Source organism: Dermacentor silvarum, chromosome 3, assembly GCF_013339745.2.
Source record: "Dermacentor silvarum isolate Dsil-2018 chromosome 3, BIME_Dsil_1.4, whole genome shotgun sequence".
Lineage (NCBI taxonomy): Eukaryota > Metazoa > Arthropoda > Arachnida > Ixodida > Ixodidae > Dermacentor > Dermacentor silvarum.
The window spans coordinates 4541771-4564885 of record NC_051156.1 but is presented as its reverse complement, the minus strand read 5'-3'; the positions used below and the strand labels follow the sequence as shown (position 1 = coordinate 4564885).

Genomic DNA, 23115 nt, shown 5'->3' with positions numbered 1-23115 from the left:
TGTGGACTGATCGCAGGTGGAGCAGGTCACGCAGAGTTACCAGAGCCGCGCCCACAGGCTCGCCACCCTGTTCATCATGACGGCTGGTAGTGCCAATGCGAGCCAGTTTCCCATGATGTTCATCGTCTACGGAGGAGGTGAGTGTTTTCACGGCGTTTGTGACTCCTCGTGTGGATTATTCCCGCGCTACCATTCTCAGACAGCGCAGTTGTTAGGGGCAAGGTTTCCCAGGATCGTGTCCGCGAGTAGAAAAAAAAAACTATCACCACCAGCCTATGCTTTGGCTACATGTGCGTGGCGGTTTCCCGCCAGTTGTGCCTTATCACAGGTGTCAAAATGGATGATGGATGGCCCACTGTTATACGCCTCACCACCGCCGATGCCTCTTTCACTAGTGTCGCGATACTCGGCGGCGGCACGTCCCACCAATCGTTGTGCCCTTTGTCTCCTGACGTAGAGATCGCGCTGTTATGAGCAGTTGCCATTTGGACTCGCTATGGGACGGACGCTCGTTTAACCACATCTTCCAGGAACCTGATGTCAGGATCCTGATGTTGCCATGCAGTGTGCCGCGGCTATGAACTCTGTGGCTCATACGCTAGTCTATGACGATGGGGCGGACTTCGTGCAGCAAACGGACTATTTGGCCATCGTGCCGGGCGAAAACAAGACGCCGGTGTCCTTGCTGCTGACGAACATGCCGAATACTCTCAATATAGTCGATAATGATAATATGTAAATTCACTATAGCAGACCCGCCATAGTCACAGCTTCGCTGGCTTCTATCTTCACAGTAGTGGAAGGGCTCTGAATTTTTTCTTCGTAAGAAGCGAACGCTGTGAAGCATTGATATTTAAAAAAAGGAAGTAATGATGTACCGCAAGCCCATCGACACCCTTAGGTAAAACGGATGGACCTGATCGAATATCGCCATTGGCTGGTTGGGTAGTTTGTTCAAGGTGCCTGAGAAAAGAACTTTAAAAGTTGGACGAAAGTTCTTCATGTAAATCTATAGCATAACATCCGGCCGTCTTGCTGTTATTATAAAGATTCAGTATGTATTCCAAAATTATAGATTGATATGTATATATGCTTACGGTGCTACAAGATACAAGAACCTTCCGGGCAATGAATCATATTCTTTTACTTGCCGCAACCACAAACTGTCCTGCATGTCGATTCAAGCCTGCATATGTGATCGTAACCGCTACGCCAATTTAAACACAGGCGAGGATCAGCCTGTAGACTTGTTATGGGCACAACAGTTTATCCACGCCGACTGATTGGCCTTTGACTACAGTCGACTGTATCTTTTCGTGCAGTGCCGTTCCTGCTGGCATACCTGGCGTTTCTGGGTGCAGTGGCATTTCCCCTCATGCGCCTGGAGAGCAACTTGGGCCAGTTCGCCGGAGACGGAAACAGGGGCATCTTCAGCACAGTTCCGCTCTTCATCGGTGAGAGCACTTCTGCTGATTGTGCTGCTCCATAAAACACTTTCGTTTTCTAGTTCTGCCTAAGGCATGCCTAAATGTACCACAAAAAACAAAAACAGAAGTTCACAGGTAAATGGAGGCTTAAAGCGAATCTAAATTGAGCCAGCGACATTCCTTGTTCGACCACTGCTAAGTGGGCCATAGACACCTGTGGCTACTCTTACTTGGCAAAAACACGTAACTGAAACAGATGAGCACAAAGAAAGATATGTATAAGCACGAGTGCTCGGATGTACACCTGCCTTTCTTTGTCCTGACCTGCTTTGTCACTATCTTGTCAACTAGGAACATTCACCAACTAGCCTAAGTTTCTCTGCCAATTATGACTACTGCCGCAGGGTCTTGCCCAAATCACACCGATATTACGATGAGTGGCAGGTATTGCGCTCGAGGCCTTAATCGCCTCGTAAATCGAGAACTTCATGGCGCCAGAGCAACTGCTTTTCCCGACACTCGCTTAACGCTAGCCTTCTACGTACCGCATCGCAGGCCTGGGCTACACCATGAGCCTGTACGCGATCGTGCACATGGTGGGTGACTCGGTGCCGGTGTCCGACCAGCTGCTCTACCTGCTGGACTCGCTGCACGATGCCACGTGGAACGATTGCCCGACCGGGCTGCTGCTCGCACCCAACCGCACCTGCTATGTGCCCAGGCACGCGTTCGTGAGTGGCCTCGTTTTTTTTTTCATTCCATTTGTTTTGAGAGAGCTCGGAAACAAGGAAGCAACAGCCTGCGTATAGATACATTGCATGTATCGCACCTTCTCGTCGTGCTGGTCCTCCAACATGGCGGCTAGGGTGACGTCACTGTATCCTATTTACCGCCATGGGTGACCTGCCTCAGTGTCATAGAGACGTGTACGGGACGCAGCTGGCGTCTGTGCCAAAACCAGAGCAGAACGGGCAGCACCACCGCTCGAGACGCCAACGGACGCAGATTCTCGCCGTTCTAATTATACAGCATGGTGGCTAGGATGACGTCTGTGCAAGCCATCGCAGCATGCTACGGATTCGTTTCAGGATTCCCACTGTGGCTCTTGAAAGACAGGGCTGGCTGAATTAGATTGCTTTCGTCCGGTTCCATTCATTTCTTGTCATATACGGACCACCGCTCAAGAGTCATGACCGGCCGATGCTGATAACAAGAGACCGGATGTTTAGGCAGTAAATATTGCTGTTTTAGGTGCTGTAGCAGACACTCAAGGTGCCATTTAAGGCATATACAGGGTGTTTCATTTTAGCTGCACCAAATTTTTAAAAATTGCCTGTGGCAGATAGCACAATTATAATCCTGGATCTAAACTACTAGATGAGGAGGTCATTACTTCCACGAGAAATCGAAACGTCTAATTGAATAATTAACATAATTACTCTAATTAACTTTTGAATTAATTATTATACGGCACACCTTTCAATCTACGAATTATAGCCGCTGAGTTCACAAGGCGTATCTATTTATTTATTTATTTAACATACTCTCAATGCTTGATGGCGTTACAGAGAATGAATGAATTATTTTATTAAGAAAAGGGAGGACCGAAGGTCGCTGATGGGGGAGGAGGGACATACGAGGAGAGGTATACACCCACTAAATCGCGCGAGCCAGGCCGCTAGCAACGCCGAAGTGGGCTAATTTTACCAGGTGATCGGGTTTTTCGAGAATGTCGTTCTGTAATGCTTCGCTGTGGCAATGCAGAAAGATATTGCTGTCGTCTCGATACATGTTTAACGTAGGACAGTGTAAAATGAGATGCTGCAAGTTGGCTTCGCATACGGAGTGGCAGAAGGTGCATATTGGGGGGGGGGGGGGGGCAGAGGCGTCTATGCCCTTCTTTTGGTCAGCCACTGTCTCCCATTTGTGAATTCTGTCAGGGGTAGTAGCTTTGTTGGCAAGTATTTTCTTTCTAAATATTTCCTGGGATCTGCTGAGGGCGAGGTCCTTAAACTTGTGAGGAGGAGTGAGATGTTTGAGTCTCTCCCTGTTAGCGTACTTGAGGAAGCGACGTATTCGTGCCATATCGAAATGAGAGTTCGGCGGCAAATCCGCATAGGGTTGGTCACCAAGGTCGGGAGACCCGCGTAGGAGAGGTTGGAGACGTAAAGGTAAAACTCCAGATTGTGAGGTGGCAAAACCATGCGCCACCTCGTTACCTCCCCCCTGGGCCCCCACGTGTCCCGGCGTCCAGGTGACCCTAACGTCAATGCCATTCTTTGCTTGTGCTGTAGAATATGGCGGGTGCGTAGAGCAGTGATATCTTCCACACTGGGGTCCTCAATGTCTTTTAATGCTTCGAATGAGTCGGTGTAGATAGTGGATGGTGCTGCATTGTCTTGTAAGGCGGTCCAGATGGCCAAAAGTTCTGCCTGTGCAGGTGTCGCGTAGTTTAGTGTACAAATATAGCGCCTGGCCTCACCGGTCGAGGGTTTGTACCAGGCCAGAGCTATACGGTCGCCATCGAGTGCGGCGTCAGTAAATATTGCGTTAGCGTCGCACTGATTGTTTCTGTGAGAGCGGCGCTGTCTGGCCGTAGTTGCCCCTGTTGCGAGTGGCGTAGACATCTTGGAGGGGTAAAGGGTAGGAAAAGCGAGGGTGTTTTCTTCGGCTGCAGTGTTCCGCGGTTCTACGCGGACGCGTCGGGTGTCCCACAGCAGTGTGTTTTGGCCCTGTGTCGTGAGATGCAGTCGATTATTCAGTGATGTCTGAGCATGTTTGATGATGTCGTCGATGGATGGCAGGGGCGTTAAGCCTTGCAGTTTGCGTATATTCGTGAACTTCGGGAGACCTGTAATTGTCCGAAGGATTTGTCGGTAGAGTACTTGAATGTTTTTTTCGGCTGTTTTTGACGGTGTTACGACTGTGCTTCCATAGGTGATTTTACCAATTGCGATGGATCTGATGAGGGTGGTGCAGGCTGCCTGCCGTGCCCCGCCGAACTTGTTGGAGACGCGCTTTATAGTGTGCAAGAGCCTGGGCCATTGCTTTTTGAGCTCAGTCGTCCAAAATTGTCCCGTATTGCAACTGTGGATGGGAATCCCAAGAATTTTAACGTGACCGTGGGTGGCCCTGAGTTCATGCTGACCCAATGTCAATACTATTGCCTGTTGTGGCGGGAGGACGCTTCGTCTGCCATTGACACATAGAAGTTGCGTTTTCTCAGGTGCTAAAGTGAGTCCCAGTTTAGGAAGGGTGTCTTCGAGTGCAATAAGGGCAGCTTGAAGTTCGGTGGTCATGTGCTCAATGTTCCCGCCATAGTCTTGTGCTTCTGTCCAAATGGTTATGTCATCCGCATATATGGTATAGCGGGCGCTAGTGCTTGTCTCTAGTTCGCGGGCCACAGTAAGCGTTACAGAGAGGAGTGGTGAAACATTATATAATGTTAGATACAGCAGTCTGAAAGGATGAATGAACCGGATTGCTGGCGACCGAGGCGGGGAGGTGGTTCCATTCGGATGCTGTAGGAATGAATTGAAGAAAAGGTTCGTGCGGCAAGTTGGTACTTGTACCTTGACGTTGTGGTCGATTCGCGATGAAATATAAGGGGGTGATATAAAAAGGTCATTTTTTATTTCTGGGTTAGTATAGTACATTTTATGAAAGAGTGATAATCGGGCGAGTTTCCTTCTTGATGATAGGTCTGGCAGATGAAGGCTAGTTTTGATTGCAGATACACTGGCACTGCGCGAATAATTGCATACAATGAAACGTGCAGAGCGGTTCTGAATGGCTTCAAGTAAGTATGTTAGCTGTGCTGTAGAGGGATCTCAAATTGATGAAGCATACTCTAGTTTAGATTTACTAGCGTTTTATATAATGTAAGTTTAAGGGAAGAGGGCGCGCGAGAAAAATTGCGACGTAAAAAACCTAGTGTTCGATTGGCGGAGTTTGTAACGTATTCAATGTGAGTTTAGGGTATCTACTTTAAACTACTTTAATATCTACTTGAAACAAATTCTCAGGACTGAACCAGTTTCGAGATATTAATTTTCAATGTGTCCGATGAAATGCATGGGCGTTCCAGTTAAATTTTTGCTTCAATGCATAAAACAGCGTTTTCCACAAAAAGTTAATTGGAACGCCCATGCATTTCGCCGGACACTTTGAAAATTAATATCTTGAAACTGGTTCAGTCCTGAGAATTCGTTCCAAGTGGACACGCCTTGCGAACTCAGCGGCTACAATTCTCAGATTGGATGATGTGCCGTAAAATCATTAATAAAACGTTAATTAGCGTAATGATGTTAATTATTCAATTAGGCGTTTTGATTTGTCGTAGAAGTAATGGCCGCCTCATTGAGTAATTTAGATCAAGGATTATAATTGTGCTATCTGCCAGAGGCAATTTCTAAAAATTTGGTACAGCTAAAATGGAACACCCCGTATAGGCGCCAATTACTCTCCTTTAGGCCCATGTATAGGCTGAAATATTAAGAAAACTGGCTGTAAACCTGAGCATAATTATGATTTTGTAAGGAGCGCAGTTCCCTAAACCGCTGTTTTGTGAAATTAATTTTATGTTCACAATAAAACGAAAGTAGGCATGTTGCGCAGATAAGGATTTATCTGAAATCTAGTGTAACGAAACACAACTAGAAAAGTTGTGAAAGGAGTAACAAATCAAATAAAATTATTTTTTCCAAAGTACAAACTGGAAATAGATGCTAGAGCAAAAAAAGCTGGTTTAAACACCTCGACTAGTCCCCTAGCAACCGTGATGAGGCAGCAGTTTTAACATATCATTATCATAGAAATACAAGGAAACGAAAATTAAAATTATAAAGGATAACAAAAAGTTGAATATTCTACGAAGTATCATGGTAATTAAACAATAATGAACATGTGTCGGTAAAGCCGAGAACGATGACGAAGCTATCATTAAAGTGCAACAGAATGCAAAACAATACTATAAGAAAATATATAGTTTTCACAAGGTACTGTAAATACACAATAGGGAATGTGCACAATATTGTAAGTAACGCAAACAAGTATAGCACATTTAGATTATACTAAGAACACTCGAACCGAATATTAGTAGTTGGAACAGAAAAAAAAATTGTCAGGAGAATTGCGCATCAACAAAGTGTTGTCTTAGTTGACCTTATTGTGTAACGATGAATGTCGGCATACTTACTAAATATAAAGAATAAATTGTGTTCTGAAATTTGCAATTTAGCGTGAGAGGAACAATGTAGGATCACGCCTATTGTTAATGCGCTTGTTATGAAATCGCAATGATGCGATTCCGGTTAGAAATTCCCGAAATACGCGAGATAAGAAGTGGAGGGACGTACAATGCGAAATTTGTACATATATGTCGCAGGAAAAGTACTGTATGTGCGGAAAGCATGTTCTGTATGCGAGAGGTAGGGAAGATTCGCTATGTAACGAATTGCCCTCTTTTGAAGTGTCAAAATCTTGGGGATGTTGGTAGTAGTAGTCGTGGACCATACTAAATTGCAGTAAGTCAGATGTGATTCAAACAGTGCACGGTATATATGGAGTTTAATGCGAACAGGAAGAAAAGCGCGATAGCGTATCAGTCCTTCTGGAGGTCAATGTTTCTTAAAAATTATTTTAGTACCAAAAACCCAGTTATTTGTCCAAGACAGATTGAAGTCTTGAAGTAACTTCATCAGAAACGGGTCTACTGGGGACGGTGGTGAACCTTTCTAGAACGTACAAAATGAGTCCAACATTCGGCGTCATAGTTGCGCCCGAGCATTCCAGTTTGTGGACGATGTGGGCTGGAAAGGTAAAGTGAGTGCACAAGTACACTTAAGTCACATTCGAGTGTATCGTGGCCTAGAACAGTTTGAGGTCTTCTTACAACGACGCTCTAGCGTGCTGCAAAGCTGTTGAGAGCAGCCTTTACTTAGACTGGCAAAAACTTTGTGGCAACAATAGGTTGCCTTCAACCAAGTTCCCCAGCCAGTTGTAACATTATAAACAAAATTAGCCTTGGACAATACAAGGGAAAAGGAATTTTTAGGCACTGAAAGTTTACTATAGGCACCAACATGGCATTAGGCATTTACAGGCGCAATAAATGTGCCACTAAAATGTTTCTAGACCCGTAGTTCGTGCTTGTATGTTAAATAGGCATGATAAGGACGTAAGGAAAGAATAGGCATTTTGACTAAAGTTCCAGTCTCTACCGATAAGGTGGCCGAGCACCGCTTCAACTGCCGGCGAAGAGTCAAAAGGAAAAGAATTAGAATGATTGCGTTTCTCTTCCTGGTACACACCTTCCTTTCCATTTTTTAAGGGAAGAATTGAATTAAACGTTTCTCTTTTTATCGCAGCCATAAACATTGAGCACCTAGCGATGAGCCACAAGACAGAACATGGCCATCGCACGACACCACATGCATGGAAAAACAATGCTGTTTTTTTTCTACAAATGTCCAACTCTGAGATGTTCTAACCAGAATGTCATCTTTGGTCCGACGATGTTAATGACAAACTACAGAACATTTAACCAACGAAGTTAGTAAAGAGACTCTCCTGGTGTGCGTTTTCTTTGTTTACTGCTTGTTATAGGAAGGTCAAATGGCAAGAAAAGAAGGTCAAACGGGTTAAAATTTAATTCTGGGATTAATTTCGACCACCGGGGGTTCTTAAACGTGTAACTAATGCACGGTACACGGGTGTTCTTGCATTTCGCCCCCATCAAAATGCGGCCGCCGCGGCCGGGATTCGATCCCACAACCTCGGTGTCAGCAGCACAACACCAAAGCCACTACGCCACCATGGCGGAAGGTCAAACGGAATGTACCATTATTTATTAGCAGAAATTTGACAAAAAATAAAAGAAATGTCGTTAGAAGAACTCCGGAGTGCGGCTCGTAAGTTTTGTTGTCGGTTGTAGTACTAGAAAGGCTGTTCTTAGAAGTCTATCTGACATCTGCTGTTATGAGACGCCATGTGACAGCGATCCATGCAGGTAATACAAACCCGTCAGCGCAATATGCGCTGAGGTTGTGAACTCCGGATTTACTGACCAAGTGCCACCCGGTACTATACCGCAGTTTTAGACCCAACGCTTGAAACCAGCTGCGCATGTTCGTTTTCTGTGGCTGTCCCTGCTCCATCTTATCGCCCTATAGCACTGGCATCGCTGGTTGTCGCTATCCGTAGTCATTGTTTTTTTTTCCCTCTCGCAGTCGCTCTGCAGGATTGCTCGCGCGCGGCTCATGGAGGCGTTCCGGCGGCAGCCGCTCAGCCACGGCGTGCCGTCCGTGGCCGAAGGGCCGGACTTCTCCGTGGTGCTGGTGCCGCCAAAGGTCTACCGCCACGAGATGGCCGGCTGTCTGCCCGCAGTGTACAACTACCTGCAGCCGTACCAGCCGTGCGTCTGCGATACTCCTTGCTCGCTTTTAACTTTTTTTTTTTCGAGGCAATAAATGCTTTTCGAGCTTCATGCCTTATCGCCGCTTGTCGCCGCCTGCAATGGGCAGCAGAGACAATAAAATTCACATCACTTGTAGCGTTAGATCACCGAGGTTGCCCTGAACGTGTGCCTCAGTGGTCAGGTATACAGTGTCCCAGCTAACATTGGCCAAGGTTTAAAAGAATACCGATGTAGTCTAGGTGAACTCTCACAACCGTCGCAGCCTAATACGTACTGGAGAGTCGAGACTCCGGAATAATTTGGACCACCTGGGGTCCTTTAACGTGCACCTAAATTAAGTACACAGGTGTTTTCGCATCTCGCCCCCATCGAAATGCGGCCGCCATGGCCGGGATTTGATCCCGCGACTTCGTGCTTAGCAGCCCATAAAAAAGAATATATATATATATATATATATATATATATATATATATATATAAAGGGAAATAAAATCAGCAATGCAGCACATTGCTCCGGCTGCTTTTGCAGCCGGAGTTTGGCTTTGACAATGGGTTACGTCCTGTTTCACGCGTGTGACGTATAAGACTCTGGCTGATTAATTTCACCGTTTCTGGTCCAGTGATTCCTTTAGAGTTATAATGCACTATAAAAAATATCCGGCACATATTAGATACCTGAGTTACGTATCTGTAGCCTGCCACCTAAAGCGTGTAAAGTTAGCCTTATGCATCGTTGTTAGCCGTGTTAAGTCTCTTAGGCGTGGCATGAATACAATTCTTGAATAATTCGTGCCAATTCTTTGCCCACTTGAGAATAAAATTTAGAAATTCGACGCTTCATAAGCTCCCCACAGCATGCTAAATTGGTGACATATCGCGCTCGCTTTCATGAAAAAATGGACTTGGGAATACGTCTTATCTGTGCTCATTTATTTGAACATAATTAAAATTTGTTACCTCATAAACGAAATTTGGAACAGAAAGAGTGATCTGCCTGCGATTCGTTGACACACAGTGTGATCTCCGTACCCTCAGGCTTCCGCAATCCGACAACGGAAGGCGCTCTTTCGTGAGATCTTATAATTCATTGCAGCCGTATACACACGCGTCTCGTGGTCACCCACAACATGTATACTGGCACACTGCCGCAGTCGCCGCCATGCCGGCTGGTTCGAGGATGGCTGGCCAGCGCTGAGCGAGATCCGTGCAGAGCCCATTCTCTCGCTGGCCGCTATCTGGATGGTGGTGTTCGCCCTCGCGCACCACGGCTTCACCACTGTCAAGCGGGTACGTAGCTGCGGCTCAGCGAAAACCCTCCTGCGTTCCTTTTCTCAGTGCGGGAAGACTCAGCAGTTGTGCCAGTGCTACATGGCACTTGACCCCACAACGGTTACCGAAACAAGGAGAATTAAGCTTAACCCGTCAAACACGGGACGTGGCACTAACCCGTATTTGGTAACGTCCCATTTAATTTTATGCTTTTTTTGTGTGTCGCACCTGCTCACCAATCTCGATGACAATGGAGGCACGGCGGAGGTTGAGGAAATGACAAACATGAATGGAGAACGACAAAATGGCAAGAGAATACGGCTCCTTGTTGCCGTATTGTGTATAAATACGTGGCTATGAAATAACCCTGATGCATCAAGTTCCTTGAGGGTCCGCGGGGTGAAGTAAGCACAGTTTTGTGCGCCAACAACAGAATTACGAGCGCATGATAACTTATTTTATCTGCTACATCCAGAGTATCAATTGTGCCTGAAGTTGATGCTGTCAAAAGCGTGCAATATTTAACCGCGCTATAAATATCGACACTTTGAGCACATGCTGCGGGCTTCACCTCAACATCACCTCATGTTGGGAAACTTCAACATAGCCCTTGGCTTCAAGTTTAACGACCGTAGCTGTCAAAATAAAATTACAACGGCCTCATGCGATTTATTGTACACTAAAATGCCATATTGGCACACGTAATTTATTTAGCTTTATGCCTGTGACCAGTTTTCACGAGGTTGCAGAATTAGATTGCAGTAGAGTTCCGAATACTTTTAACAAGTTATCGAGCGATGCCGGATGCGCCTGCTGAATTCTTGAAAAGGAAAACAGTAGCCCTGGCACTTGGCACAGGACAGTCCTGCGTGCTCGTCCTGTCCTTGCTTCTTTCGCGCTTCTGTTTTCCTTTTCAGCTATGAACCAACTCGTCCAAGAAAATGTTTTGTATACTTGAGCGTTGTCGCGGATTTTATAACGAAAGTCCCTTGTTCTTATCTTATTGCGCGCAAAGCGCCAATACGGTTATATGCATTCTCGAATACAAGCGAGCACAAACGATTGCTCTTGAATGTGCGACTCTTCAATATTTCAATAATATCATCGGAGCGTCGACCGCCACGTCGTTCAGTGTTGTGTTACGGAGCGCACCAGCGAACGTAGCGAGGGTATACTCATGCTTGCTGCGTATTGTGGTCTGCTAGGCTATTCCAATGAACTCGGCAAGGTCCCTGCTGATTATCACCAGATGTATCGTTTGCAACCGTTACTTGTAACCAATGTGTGCGCTGGAGCCCGTGTGCGCATTAAATGAGATTAAATTCAGGGGGTTTACGTGGCAAAACCACGATCTGATTATGAGGCACGGCATAGCGGGGAATTCCGTATTAATTTTTGCCACCCGGGGTTCTTTACCGTGCACCCAATGGCACGTTTTCGCATTTCGCCCCGATGGAAATTCAGCCGCCGCGGCTGGGGTTTTATCCCGCGAACTCGCGCTTAGCAGTGCAAAACCATAGATAGCCACCAAACCACCACGGCGCGTGCGCGTGCATTTGTGTCTGCGCAGAAAGCGGATCCAGCAGCAGGGACTGGGGCCGTATAGCAGATGGTGGATAGACGAGAGTGTGTTTTGCGCGCGTGCCTTCGCTAATTCTGTAGGTGCGCTCGGCGACACGGAGCTGACCGTCGCGTCGGTCGACGCTCGCACGAGATTGCTAAAACTCTTGGAGAGTTGTACCGTGACACATGTAGCTGGCGGACTTGACCCGTGAGTAATGCGTAGTGAACGTCCAACGACTGCACTCGTTGCAGTCGTTGTTGAATGTTTCCTTCCTCCTGGACCGAAGTTCGCCCAGGAAAGGTTTACGTCTCAGCAATTTGACAATATGGCTGTGCAATATGTGGGGTCAATGGCTGGGCGTCTTGGAAAGGCTGGCAAAGGGGAGACTGTTTCGATAGGTTATCTGTTTACTGGTGCTAAAGGCCACACAGAAACCACCGCTCAAGAAACCGTTGTTACAGGAACTTGTTCCCCCAAAACAGAGCGGCAAGTTAATATAACCTGTGGGGAAATTTTCGATCCAGTAAGAACCCATGGCTAAAATGCTTCTTGAAAGCCATCTCAGGGGCCGCATTCACAATGGGGCAGTTTCGCCTGAAAGTCGAAGCATTGATAGAAATAGCAAAATATTAGACAACTACACGACGATAAGGTTTGCAATTTTGTTGGCCGTATAAATCGCCGTAAACATTCCCTTACTAATTAAATTAGCAAGCATGGTATCATGCGCTCCCGCAGGCAAACATGAACAGATCTCACTCGATGACCCCGGACATTCTCTGTCACAACGCTGGCGTACCGAAAAGCGCAAACAGAGCGCCTTACGCCTCTCGCGCTTCAACGCGTCTGCTAAACTTGAGATTACGTGGCCTCTAGCCGAGGCGTGGGAAGGCAGCGCACATGTAGCCACCGTCCATCTCGGCTCGCCGAACCCACCAGAGATAACGTCCAATATAGGGTGTGGGTTGTGTACCCGGTCAGCTACGCGGGCAGCCATGCACAAGCAGTGCCAGTCTAGCGGAGGAAGCAAGTGCCTTGTATGTAGAAAAACATACCACGATAATTGAATCTCATCGGCGCACACTCAGTCAGGACATTACAATGCTGCTAAGAAGTAAGTTCAGAGTGTGTCCGGCGTTTTCGTCTCGGCAAGTATCAGTGGCACTTTGACGCAGGTCTGTTATAGTGAGAGCCGAGTCGCAGAAAGAGTGTCTTGCTTCGATAAACCTCGGACCGGTGCTTTGAGAATTTTCATGGTACATTCGGGTGCTTGACACCACTTGATGTAGGTGTACTCGGTGGGACTGCGAACCTGTGCCGAACTTCCCGGAGGGCACTATTGAAGGAAAAAGGCACATTAAAGCGGCACATAGTTCTTTATGTTCTCGGTCGGTATAACCTGTACTTTCCCCAAGGGAGACGTATATAAGTACTGACAATGTGCATGTATTGTTACTCAATGCCATAAAAAGGATAATCGCTTGATAACTGTCTTCCAAGTACAAGGTACATGGGCATATAAGCACGTATGTCTTTAGCTCCCTTATAGTTACGCGCATGGGAAACGCACATTTATTGGGAGCAGATTTTAAGCGCTCGGCCCAGGTGGATTACGGAAAATATTTGAAATCACCCACTCTACGGAATCGTAGCGAAGTTGTATAACGGGAATGACTGCGCATGTCTCAATATATTATAGGTATCGTTGCGGTCACTCCTCAAGACCTGCTCATGCCTGGAAGGTTTCTTTTTGTGCACTTAATTTGGGAATAAGGCAGATACATTACAGGCATCGTTCCTGAAGAAACCATTTTTAGGTTTTGATTCATCGTTGTTGTGCTTGCTCTCTTTGCTTAGTCTGCATTCGGAGTAATAGCCCCGTATATCTTCCAGACAATGTACGTGATGGTGTTCGTGCACGTGTGCACCACCTTCCTGCTGCTTGTGCGCGGTGTCACCCTGCCTGGTGCCATGAGCGGCCTCGGCATGCTGCTCTACTCGGACTGGAGCTACGCCGTCAATCTCGAGGTCCGTGCCAGTTCTTTCTGTGCTCTTAACAGGAAGCTTGGGCCCCACTCCGATGCCGTTTATTCAAATACCTGTAAAACACAGGAATGCTTTTGTGAGTGTTTGTGTCCTTTGTCGCTGGACCAATGTCAATGAAGTTTTCTGCATTTGACCGAAAAAGTTGAAGTTGAACCTTCTCCTGAGTATAGGCATGAGAAGGTTCTTTTCGGACGTGAAATTTATTACAAGCACTGCCAAAAATCGACAAGTGTCAATATAATAGAAGCACCAACATTACAAATCCTTAACTCTGCACCGAAAACGGATATCGTAGTTCTGTAAACTACATCTGTTAGGGCACCTCAAGCGGTCAAATTCGATTATGAATTTACAGGTTATGTGAAACTGTTACAATGTTTACGTTTTTTTCCTAAGTCCTACTTGCAAATTAGTGGTATATTTCAGAGCGGTGTGTCCATCAAGTTTGCCTGCAATAAATGTATTATTAGGTGCAGTAGTTAGGCAGAATTATAATATCGTAATAACACTTCATATATATTGTCTTTATTTTTTTTTCAATATTGCTAACTTCTATTTTTAAATGCAAGAGATCTAAGCAAATTCGGTGCTGTTGTTGCCGAAGAAAACGGCTTCTCTTTTTTCCATATATTTCGAGAGGCACACTTATAAGTGAAAGCTTCGTCCTAAACCTGACCATTAAGCTGTTGTCCGGCCACCAGTACGTGGCGTTCGGCAGTCGCCGAGCAGTTTTATAGCGAAGCTGCTAGTGTGACTAGAAGTTCTCGGAAGCGTTTTATGCGTGCTTTCACGGGGTTCTGGGAGAGCTGAATAACTCGCGAAGTTTGTATGGCGAGTGAATGTGGGGTATACTAGGGTTGATGTCCAGAACAATGTTGAGGTGTGGGGCTAAGCGTTAAGTAGGGACTAAATTAAGATGACTAAACCTTTCATTTGTTCATGATACCTCAAAGGTCCCCGAACGGGACATTACTTCACCTTTGTTTCTTGCCTGTGAATAGGCGTTGTATTAAACGCTTAATAATTGTTCCCGCTGTCTTGAGAGGAACAAAAGCAGTGGCAATTAGATATTTGCATCAAATTGGAAGCTATGTTAAGGGTGACGCATAGCGATAGATTGAAGTGTGTAAGTGAACTACAGCTTTTGTACAAAATTACTTATAAAATCATTCCGAGCTTAATTAACCAGCCTATTATTTCCCGAACTGCGCAGGAACTTTGCCCAATACTCTGAAGGAGCTGAACGCGCAACAAATTTGATATTTGAAAAACATAAGATGCATTTTATGCAGGATAACGTGGGCAAAGTTTTAAAGGCGTCAAATAATTAATGTTTTTGCAAAAAAGGCGCAGTTTCACCCAAAATGCGAAACATCGATTGCGATAGCAAATTAGTGGACAGCTATTATAGTAGTTTTATCGGCGTGTAAACTTGTAAACATAGGCATACTAACTAAATAAACAAGCATGGTGTCACGTACGCACAAGCAAACATGAACACAGCTCACTAGATGACCAACGAAACTCGCTGTCAAAACGCTGGAATGAGTAAGCGCGGCGGCAGTAGCGAGTGATTTGACCTTCGTGCCGCCGCTGGCATCAACGCGCACTAAGCCGCGAAAAGACAGCGCAGGGTGGACTCTGCCCCGACGCAGATGGCTTTCAAGATTAGTGCGCGTGGCCGCGCAATACGCAGTTTCAGCCGGAATACACTGCCCTGCACTGCCAAGCACAATAGGGATATGTGAGCTTTGTCAAGCTGCTTTTTAGCGGCTTTTACTCCCATACAGCTCAAACATGTTGTATGTAAACAGGTTGGAAATAAATTCAATTCAATTCAATACAACGCCGTCTCCTCCTGCCTCCCATCCCCTCGGTGGCACGGGCGCCAAGGTAGACGCCGCGCTTATTCCCCGATTTCCTATCTCGCGCGAGCGAGATTGAGCCGCGATCGTCGGTTCCCCTCGCACGCTTTCACTCGCACATACATCATACGGCGCGCGGGCGCGGTGCTAACGCCTTTGAGCTTGATGCGGAACAGCACGGCGACGGTGACGGCAGAAATGCACCTGGAGTGTCCATATAATTGCTATCGCAATAAAAATAAATTGATTGAAAGTCTTATAAGGTCTTTTTTACGCAGTTATCTTTTCAAGCGACCTGAGCCAAAAATAAGTCACACCGACTTAGAATTTAATGAAAATAGAAGTCGTGTCAGGTGTAAGGCATGGTGACACATTAATGTTCTTGGATTACTCATGGTAGTTGTAAAAAATTACCGAATACTCGCTTTTGCCTATTTTCATGCCTTCCAAGCGGGAAGTAGGTTTGCCCCATGTTCTCGGCAAAACAATTGAGGCATTTGGTTTTTATGAAGTAAAAATAAAGCTCAGAGTAACGGTAACGTCTAGGCTAGCTACGTTCGAAGCGTGTGGGTCACATTCCGCCTTTGCAGTCAATTACGTATGCAATCGCTCAGAAGCATTACGAGTGTGTTTGACGAACGTTGCAAAATTTAGCTCGTCGTCCTTGAAGAACTAGAAAAGAAACCGAAACTAGATTTGCTGAAAATACAGCTAACGTTATGGCAAATGCGCATGTGAAGTTAAATGTGCGTGTTCGTGCGCGTGGCGTGTGTGTATGTGGGCGCGCGCGTTTGTGTGTGCGAGCGTGCACTACTTTGTATATAATTTCTTCATGAGGTGCTCTGAAATAATTAGGACCTCTAAAAATATTAGCTGAACTCTCCTTGTTTCCCCTCTATTCATCAGTTAAGTACGATGCACCCACGCTGTCCTCAGTGAAAAAAAAAACAACGAAAAAAAAAAACGAGATAAAATGTGTGTATGCTACGGGTAATGCCTATCGACGTGTGTGCGTTAATTACAGCTTTTGCAGGATTTTACGTATGCAAGCGCCTCCGACACCGGCCGTTGTTGTTTAGGGGCTTTGGCGTTGCGCTTCTAAGTACAAGGCGGCGGGATCAAATCCTGGCCGCGGCAGCCGATGGGGATGAAATGCAAGAACGCCCTTGTTCTGTGCATTGGGGGGACGTTAATGTACCCCAGGTGGTCAAAGTTATTCCGGTCTCCTCCACTACGGCGTGTTTCATAACCCGAGCGTCGTTTGGCATGTAAAACCCCAGAATTTAATTATTTCTTAAGCGCCTCCGGAGCGTTATAAGTGGGCTTTACGAACGGCGAAGAATTTAGCTCGCTGTCCCATAGGGAAACTACAATTGTTACCGAGATAAAAAATAAAGGGAAAATTGTTGTTGATATGCATGCGAAGTTTATAACGTCTTGATAAAATATATGTATATCTCCTGGCGAAAAAAAATCGCAAATGCTCTCGTTGTACAGCCGTCATCGGCAAGGTTTTTAGAGAACAATATGTGACACCGAGTTCACATCCTGTGGATATGAAAATAATGTTAGGATTGATCTATGGGAAGAGTTTAACATTTCTTCCTCATTTAGGATCGTTTAAGATAATTTCTCCGATTTTTCTTTGTTGTGTTTCACATGAAAGATTCTAATTCAATCATTTTCTATATTCATGGATTATACGAGATGTCCATGATGTCATCGGTGAACTGAATGAGCAACTTCGTTTATATTTAGTGGCAATAAGGAGCAGGTTATGGGGGAAGTGTGAGCAAAGTTCAGCGCGCGGATACATTTACTATACTATTTGTCAATACTATTTTAAAAGAATACTGAAATAATCATCCGTCTGATAAAATACACTTCGCCTGCCGAAGTGTATTTGCCACTGTTGCCTGCCGGCCTTTGTTTCGTTCTTTATATTGTTTATTTACATGCAGATTTGACGTTGGTTTTCTTTAATAATGTTAAACGAAAAGAAGCGTCGGTGGATCGGGTCGTAAGGCTGGACGACGCCGAGCTGGCCGACAGTTGGGACATCAGAGTTCAGGGATAACAGTCAAGCAGAGTGTTGGGGAACGACAAAGAGGAGGGCAGGGCCATCAGGGTGAAAGTTGTGGCGTTATAATACAGCATCTTTGAGGACGGAGAAGCGAATTGACGCTTTTGAAGAGGAAACTTCGAGGCGGTCAGTGAAGACACGCAAGCAGGCGTCATGGCGTTGCTCGTCGGCGACGTTGAGCAGCTTGGAGATTGGAAAAAGAAAGCGCATCGGCGTCAGTGTCTGTGGTGACGGCCAGTGGTTAGTCCACAGGGTAACGAGATAAACAGTCTGCGTCTTTATGCCCCCCCTCATAGCACCATATCCACGAACACCATAGCCACAGAGATACCACGGCGGGGTTTTAAACGTCCTTATATGAATATTCTTGCACATGTAGAGCCCGGCGACCAACGTAGGATCCATGTGTACGTATGACCCTTGAGTGATGAAAGCCAACATAGCTCATGATGGTCCGCGATTACAGACACAGAATTTTGTAAACCGCCCAGACGAGAGCAAGACATCCACGCTCCCTAATCGAATAATTACGCCCTGCGGCTGTGAGGAGGCTGCTGGCACAGGCAATAACGTGGTCGTGTCCGCGATGCCGTTGCTCAAAGACGGCGTCAATTCCGTGTCCACTGACACCCGCACGCACCTCTGTAAGAGCAGATGGCTTGAAATGCGCCAAGGTAGGAGGAGTGGTCAGAATGGTGGCGAGCTCCGAAAAAGCGGCAGCTTGAGGCGGGCTCCATGTAAAAGGCACGTCGTTCTTGAGTAGACCAGTAAGCAGCCGTGCGATGTCTGCAACAATCTTTTACGAACCGTTGGAAGTAGAAATACCGTCCCGCAAAACTCCGGACGGCTTTGGCCGACTGGAGCACAGGAAAGGACGCCACCGCACGAACTTTTTCCCGGTCAGGTTGTTCACCGGAAGCGTCAAGAAACTGGCCCAACATTGTAATCTGTCGAAAAAAATATGTATTGAAGTTAGACAAATAGGTCTAGCGGTTGAAGTTTAACTTTTTATGCCACTTTTGTTCGCAGATGTGGTCCAACGCGCTGTACGTGTCCCTTGAGAGCGTCGGTGTCACCGGCTCCATATACCTGGGCATCGTTCGGTTCAACAACTTCAAGAACGACTATCACCGGTCAGAACGCTCACTTAAGGGGTCACTTAAGGCACACTTAAGGGGGCGTGATGGCAGGGACGAATTTCGCTATAAATATTCAGTATTTTATTTTAACAACTGATATTCCATTTTGACACATACTTTCTAAAATATGTATTGAAGCCGTTAGTCTGGGAAGATGCTAGAATCAACGATGATCATATCGGGAACTTATGCTTGCAGATGACATTTTCGTGCTAAGCAAATGTCGAGGTGACTTACAAATACGAATACATTATCCAGTAAATCTCCCAGTGTGATTGAGAACTAATATCCAGAAGTTTAAGATAACCTCCATTAGCCTCACAAGAGAACACAATTTCGTTACTGTTACAGAAACTATAGAAGCTGTGTTATTCAGAAAACCAGCCACAGGGGCAACCAGGTCGCGAGAAAACTTTCATATGAGTAAATATTGCTTGGAACGCATATGGCATGAATTTCCAAGTCTCGACCGGCTGGATACCATTACCGTTTAAAATAAAAAGGCTTAGAGCGTATAGCCGGTTCTATGAGATTAGGAGAATGGATCACGAGGGAAGGAAAATACAGTTGAAGACGAAGGAGGACCTGGTGGTTTGGGTAAGGGCAGGAAACTTACAGAAAAGCATATGACGGAGTCGGTTTTGCTTAATGCAGGGTCAACTGTAGACCGCTGGAAGAGGCCTGCGTCGTGCAGTGTACAGAAAATGTGCTGATGACGTAGTTCTGTAATTTATATTGTATGCTATAAATATCGTTCTTTTTCGTGCACTCTCTAGAATCACTGATAATCCTCAACAGAGATGAAAGCCTGTGTGTGTTTGCCTTCTTTGTTTTGTTCTGTTGACGCTTTGGTCTAAAGATTATTGTATATCAGCTTGTCTAGATACAGTTCATTCGCGCTGCTGTTGGCAGCGATAAGGTACCTTCAGGGCGCACTGTCAAGTTTTTAAACGTCCCTGAACCCCCTTACCGAACACAGGGACGTGAACTTCGTGCTCGTCGCGGACACGGCCTCCAAGGGACTTCGTATGGCCATCACGTTCATGTTCCTGGGCCACCTGGCGTCCAGCATTGGCATCGACGTCCGCATGCTTGTCGGCATCGGTGGGCTTTGCAAATTTCTCACTAAGACGTTGCGGTCGCCAAATGCGATGTTCAATGTGTAATAAAATGGAAAAGCCATATGCCACTTGAACAGAAGTTAATTCCTCTAAGACGGGCACGAAAATGGGTTCTAAGTTTAGGATCGATACTGAGAGGCATAATTCTTGAGTTGTGTAGAAACATACTGAAATGTGTAGTGCGTGTATAACTAGCAAGCGACGATGTGCGCTTTCAGCATCTTTATTCTGCGTCTAAAACGTGGTAGCTATTTATTGGACCTCCTGAGAGAGCTGACGTCGTTTCCCATAGCGAATTACCGCAGACACAATTGTGTGCAAGCAAACAACATAAAAAAACAACGAAAAGAAAGGAAGACGGGTTTCCTCGTTTACCTCATTTGTTCAACAGCTGCTCGCCCTTACTTCGTGGTCGTGCACTTTGAATGTCTCATGTTGACCTTGTAATAGGAAACAGCCGTTTCTTCACTGATTCGGGCAAAAGTGGAGATCGAAATCGAATGCTCGCGGCCTCTCACATGGGTTTACTGATTTGAATAACCTGTAGTACGGAAGTAGTACACGTAGATATTGAAAAATAAATTCAGTATGTATGTGAGCAGTGTTGCGCTTACACTGAATAGTCATATCTGCTTTAGAGGACAGCGACGCACAAGCGGCACTGCCTGCGTTTGTTCCGTTGCTCTACAGATGTGCTCGACGCAATAATTGATGCACTTAAAGGTGCTCTATGAGGATACTCTTCAATTGTACAAGGGCGAGCAGTTCACCTTGAAAAGATGCGGCAGCAATGTGCGCGAGTTCTATTATAATGTAGGCTCGCAATTTCCAGAGTCGCACCTCATCGTGGGCATAATGCCTCAGGCCATGAGCGTGGTGCCATACCAGGAACTGTGGAGCCAGGTCCACTCGCTCTGGTTGCTCTCGACGATGCTTCCAAAGTTTGTGAGTAAACAAGACAGTCCGGGTGTCAGACATTTTTTGCAGATATGTCAAATGTTTATATAGCAGGACGTGATATTCGACAGCAACGAATCGAACACAGGAACTCTTGCAAGGAAAAATAATAACATTGGCACCAATCTTAGTCTTTCTCGCACCTGTGACCACCAAAGCCGAGAAGCAATAGTCAGTGCTATAGCACATAAGGGACACAACACACACACGTATGGGTGCACATGTACAGTTGCGTTCAGTATGAGATTCTACGCAGTGTCTATGGGCGAAGGGGCTCCAAAGGTGCACAGCGGCGTCGACATACATAAATTGTTGTAATAAGTACCAGCAATTGGAAGATGGTTTAGTTCTTGAATATTCTCTAATTCTCTCTGAGTCCTGTTATAATAAACGCGAATGTAGATTATAAACACACAAGGAGGGTAAGTGTGACAAGAGAGAAGTCACCGTTGTCTGCCACATAGGTCTTGTCACCGGACAAATTAATGTCATACACCATTCTGTAGAAGGGTTTGTAAATACTATGTCATAGATAGCTTGCCTTGTATTAAAGCGAAGCCTTCCTTGCAAACTATAGCGTACTTTGCTGACGGCGGTGTCTTGCAGAAAAGCTCAACACGAGACAGCACACACGATAAATACAGGGTGTCCATTTACTGTGGACCAAGATTTAAACATATGCAAATGCCTCGTAGCTGGCCAAAACCAAGGTAATACTCTTTGCCGTCGCTTGGAGAAACTCAGATTATTTTTTGCATTACGCCTAACTACGTAATTAGTCTTAATTTGTTAATGAACTTCTCAAACATTATAATTACATGAAAAGTGTCAATGAGAAAACTGTAGAGCAATATAAAGAACTCCCGATACAGCTTTCTGTTGCTCAATACGTGTTACATAAAAAATGTTTGTCCGTGCGTGAAAAAAGCCCGCGAATACACGCGAAATGCCTCGAGTGGCCAGTCACGCGACAATTTTGCGTGTATTCGCGGGCTTCTTTCACGCTTTCACGAACACCCTTCTTTCACGAACACCGATCCGTTCTATAGTGAAGCAAATATATATTCTATAATTTGCTACAATATAGAGCACATCGATGTTCTTTAGATATACCTGTGAGCCGACACTGTTCAGGCTCCATGAAGGATTTTTTTTTTGTTACGCAGAACAGAGGTGTGTGTAGTGTGCTTACTCACACTACATTCTAGGTCAGCGTACAATGGGTATATATGGCCGTTTGCTTGTACTTGCACTTGGCGCACATGTAACTTTTATATAAATATCTACAAATATATCCGGCCAAATGCCGGCAGCAAACTCGCCAAAGCCGGGGAAGAAGGCAAGGGAAGCTTCGCTTTAATGTACGCACATGGAGTGCAAAGCGTACTCGATGTAGAGGGCACCTAAGGACATCAACAGAGTGGTGATCCGTCCCGTACTGTTCTTATTCTTTTCCTCAGCTCATAATGCCCGACATCGTCATTGAAGTGCTCGCCCCGGCGCAACCGTTTGTTTTGTTGAACCGGACGCTGATTCACTTCTTCATATGCGTATCTCTTCTTCTGATCAGTATCGTCGTCTGCAGCCCGGTGAGTATTTGGCTCTGCTGTGCACCGTCGCAAGTCACCGGATTTATGCTCGCTCAGTTTTCGGGGAAAAAAGTGCATTTAGGCCTAACATTATTGCGGAAACTACCAATAATTGTGCCATTTGAGGGGTCTACGGATACTTCATTATTTAGTAAATTAAAGTAATTTTTTATATTATGGGATTTTACATGCCAAAACCACGATCCCCATTGAGGCACGCCTCAATGGGGACTCCAGAATAATTTGGACCACCTGGGATTCTTTAACGTGCACCCAAATCTAAGTACACAGGTGTTTTCGCATTTCACCCCCATCGAAATGCGGCCGCCGTGGCCGGGATTTGATCCCGGGACCTCGTACTTAGCATGCCCAACACCATAGCCACTAAGCAACCACGGCGGGTGATTATTTAGTGGGTTCCTGTATTCCTAGTTCAAAGGGGGCCATGACACCTAATTTTCAAGCTTGTCTGATGCACTACATGTTAAACCATACATGCCAAGAAGCTGGCAGAATTTGGGCGCATTTGTTGCAGTAGAAAATTAGTATTTCTATAATTTTTTATGCCGCAGATCAACCGTATAAAGCTGTCTGCCGACACTGAGGGGTGACGAAATAAACGAGCACACCCGCAAACGG

The 23115-nt window shown here is 45.8% G+C and overlaps 1 protein-coding gene across 1 annotated transcript in view; it reads left to right on the top strand.

Moving 5' to 3' along the window:
* The window catches only part of LOC125944176 (sodium- and chloride-dependent glycine transporter 2-like), a 34417-nt gene extending 14887 nt beyond the window's left edge, over positions 1 to 19530 (top strand). Inside the window, exons 2-9 of the mRNA XM_049664484.1 lie at positions 17 to 137; positions 1323 to 1454; positions 1983 to 2158; positions 8657 to 8889; positions 9995 to 10130; positions 13570 to 13704; positions 18700 to 18803; positions 19464 to 19530. Of these exons, the coding sequence (XP_049520441.1) occupies positions 17 to 137; positions 1323 to 1454; positions 1983 to 2158; positions 8657 to 8889; positions 9995 to 10130; positions 13570 to 13704; positions 18700 to 18803; positions 19464 to 19530 (1104 nt within the window). The remainder of the gene's footprint in view (positions 1 to 16; positions 138 to 1322; positions 1455 to 1982; positions 2159 to 8656; positions 8890 to 9994; positions 10131 to 13569; positions 13705 to 18699; positions 18804 to 19463) is intronic.
* Positions 19531 to 23115: the final 3585 nt, after the last annotated feature.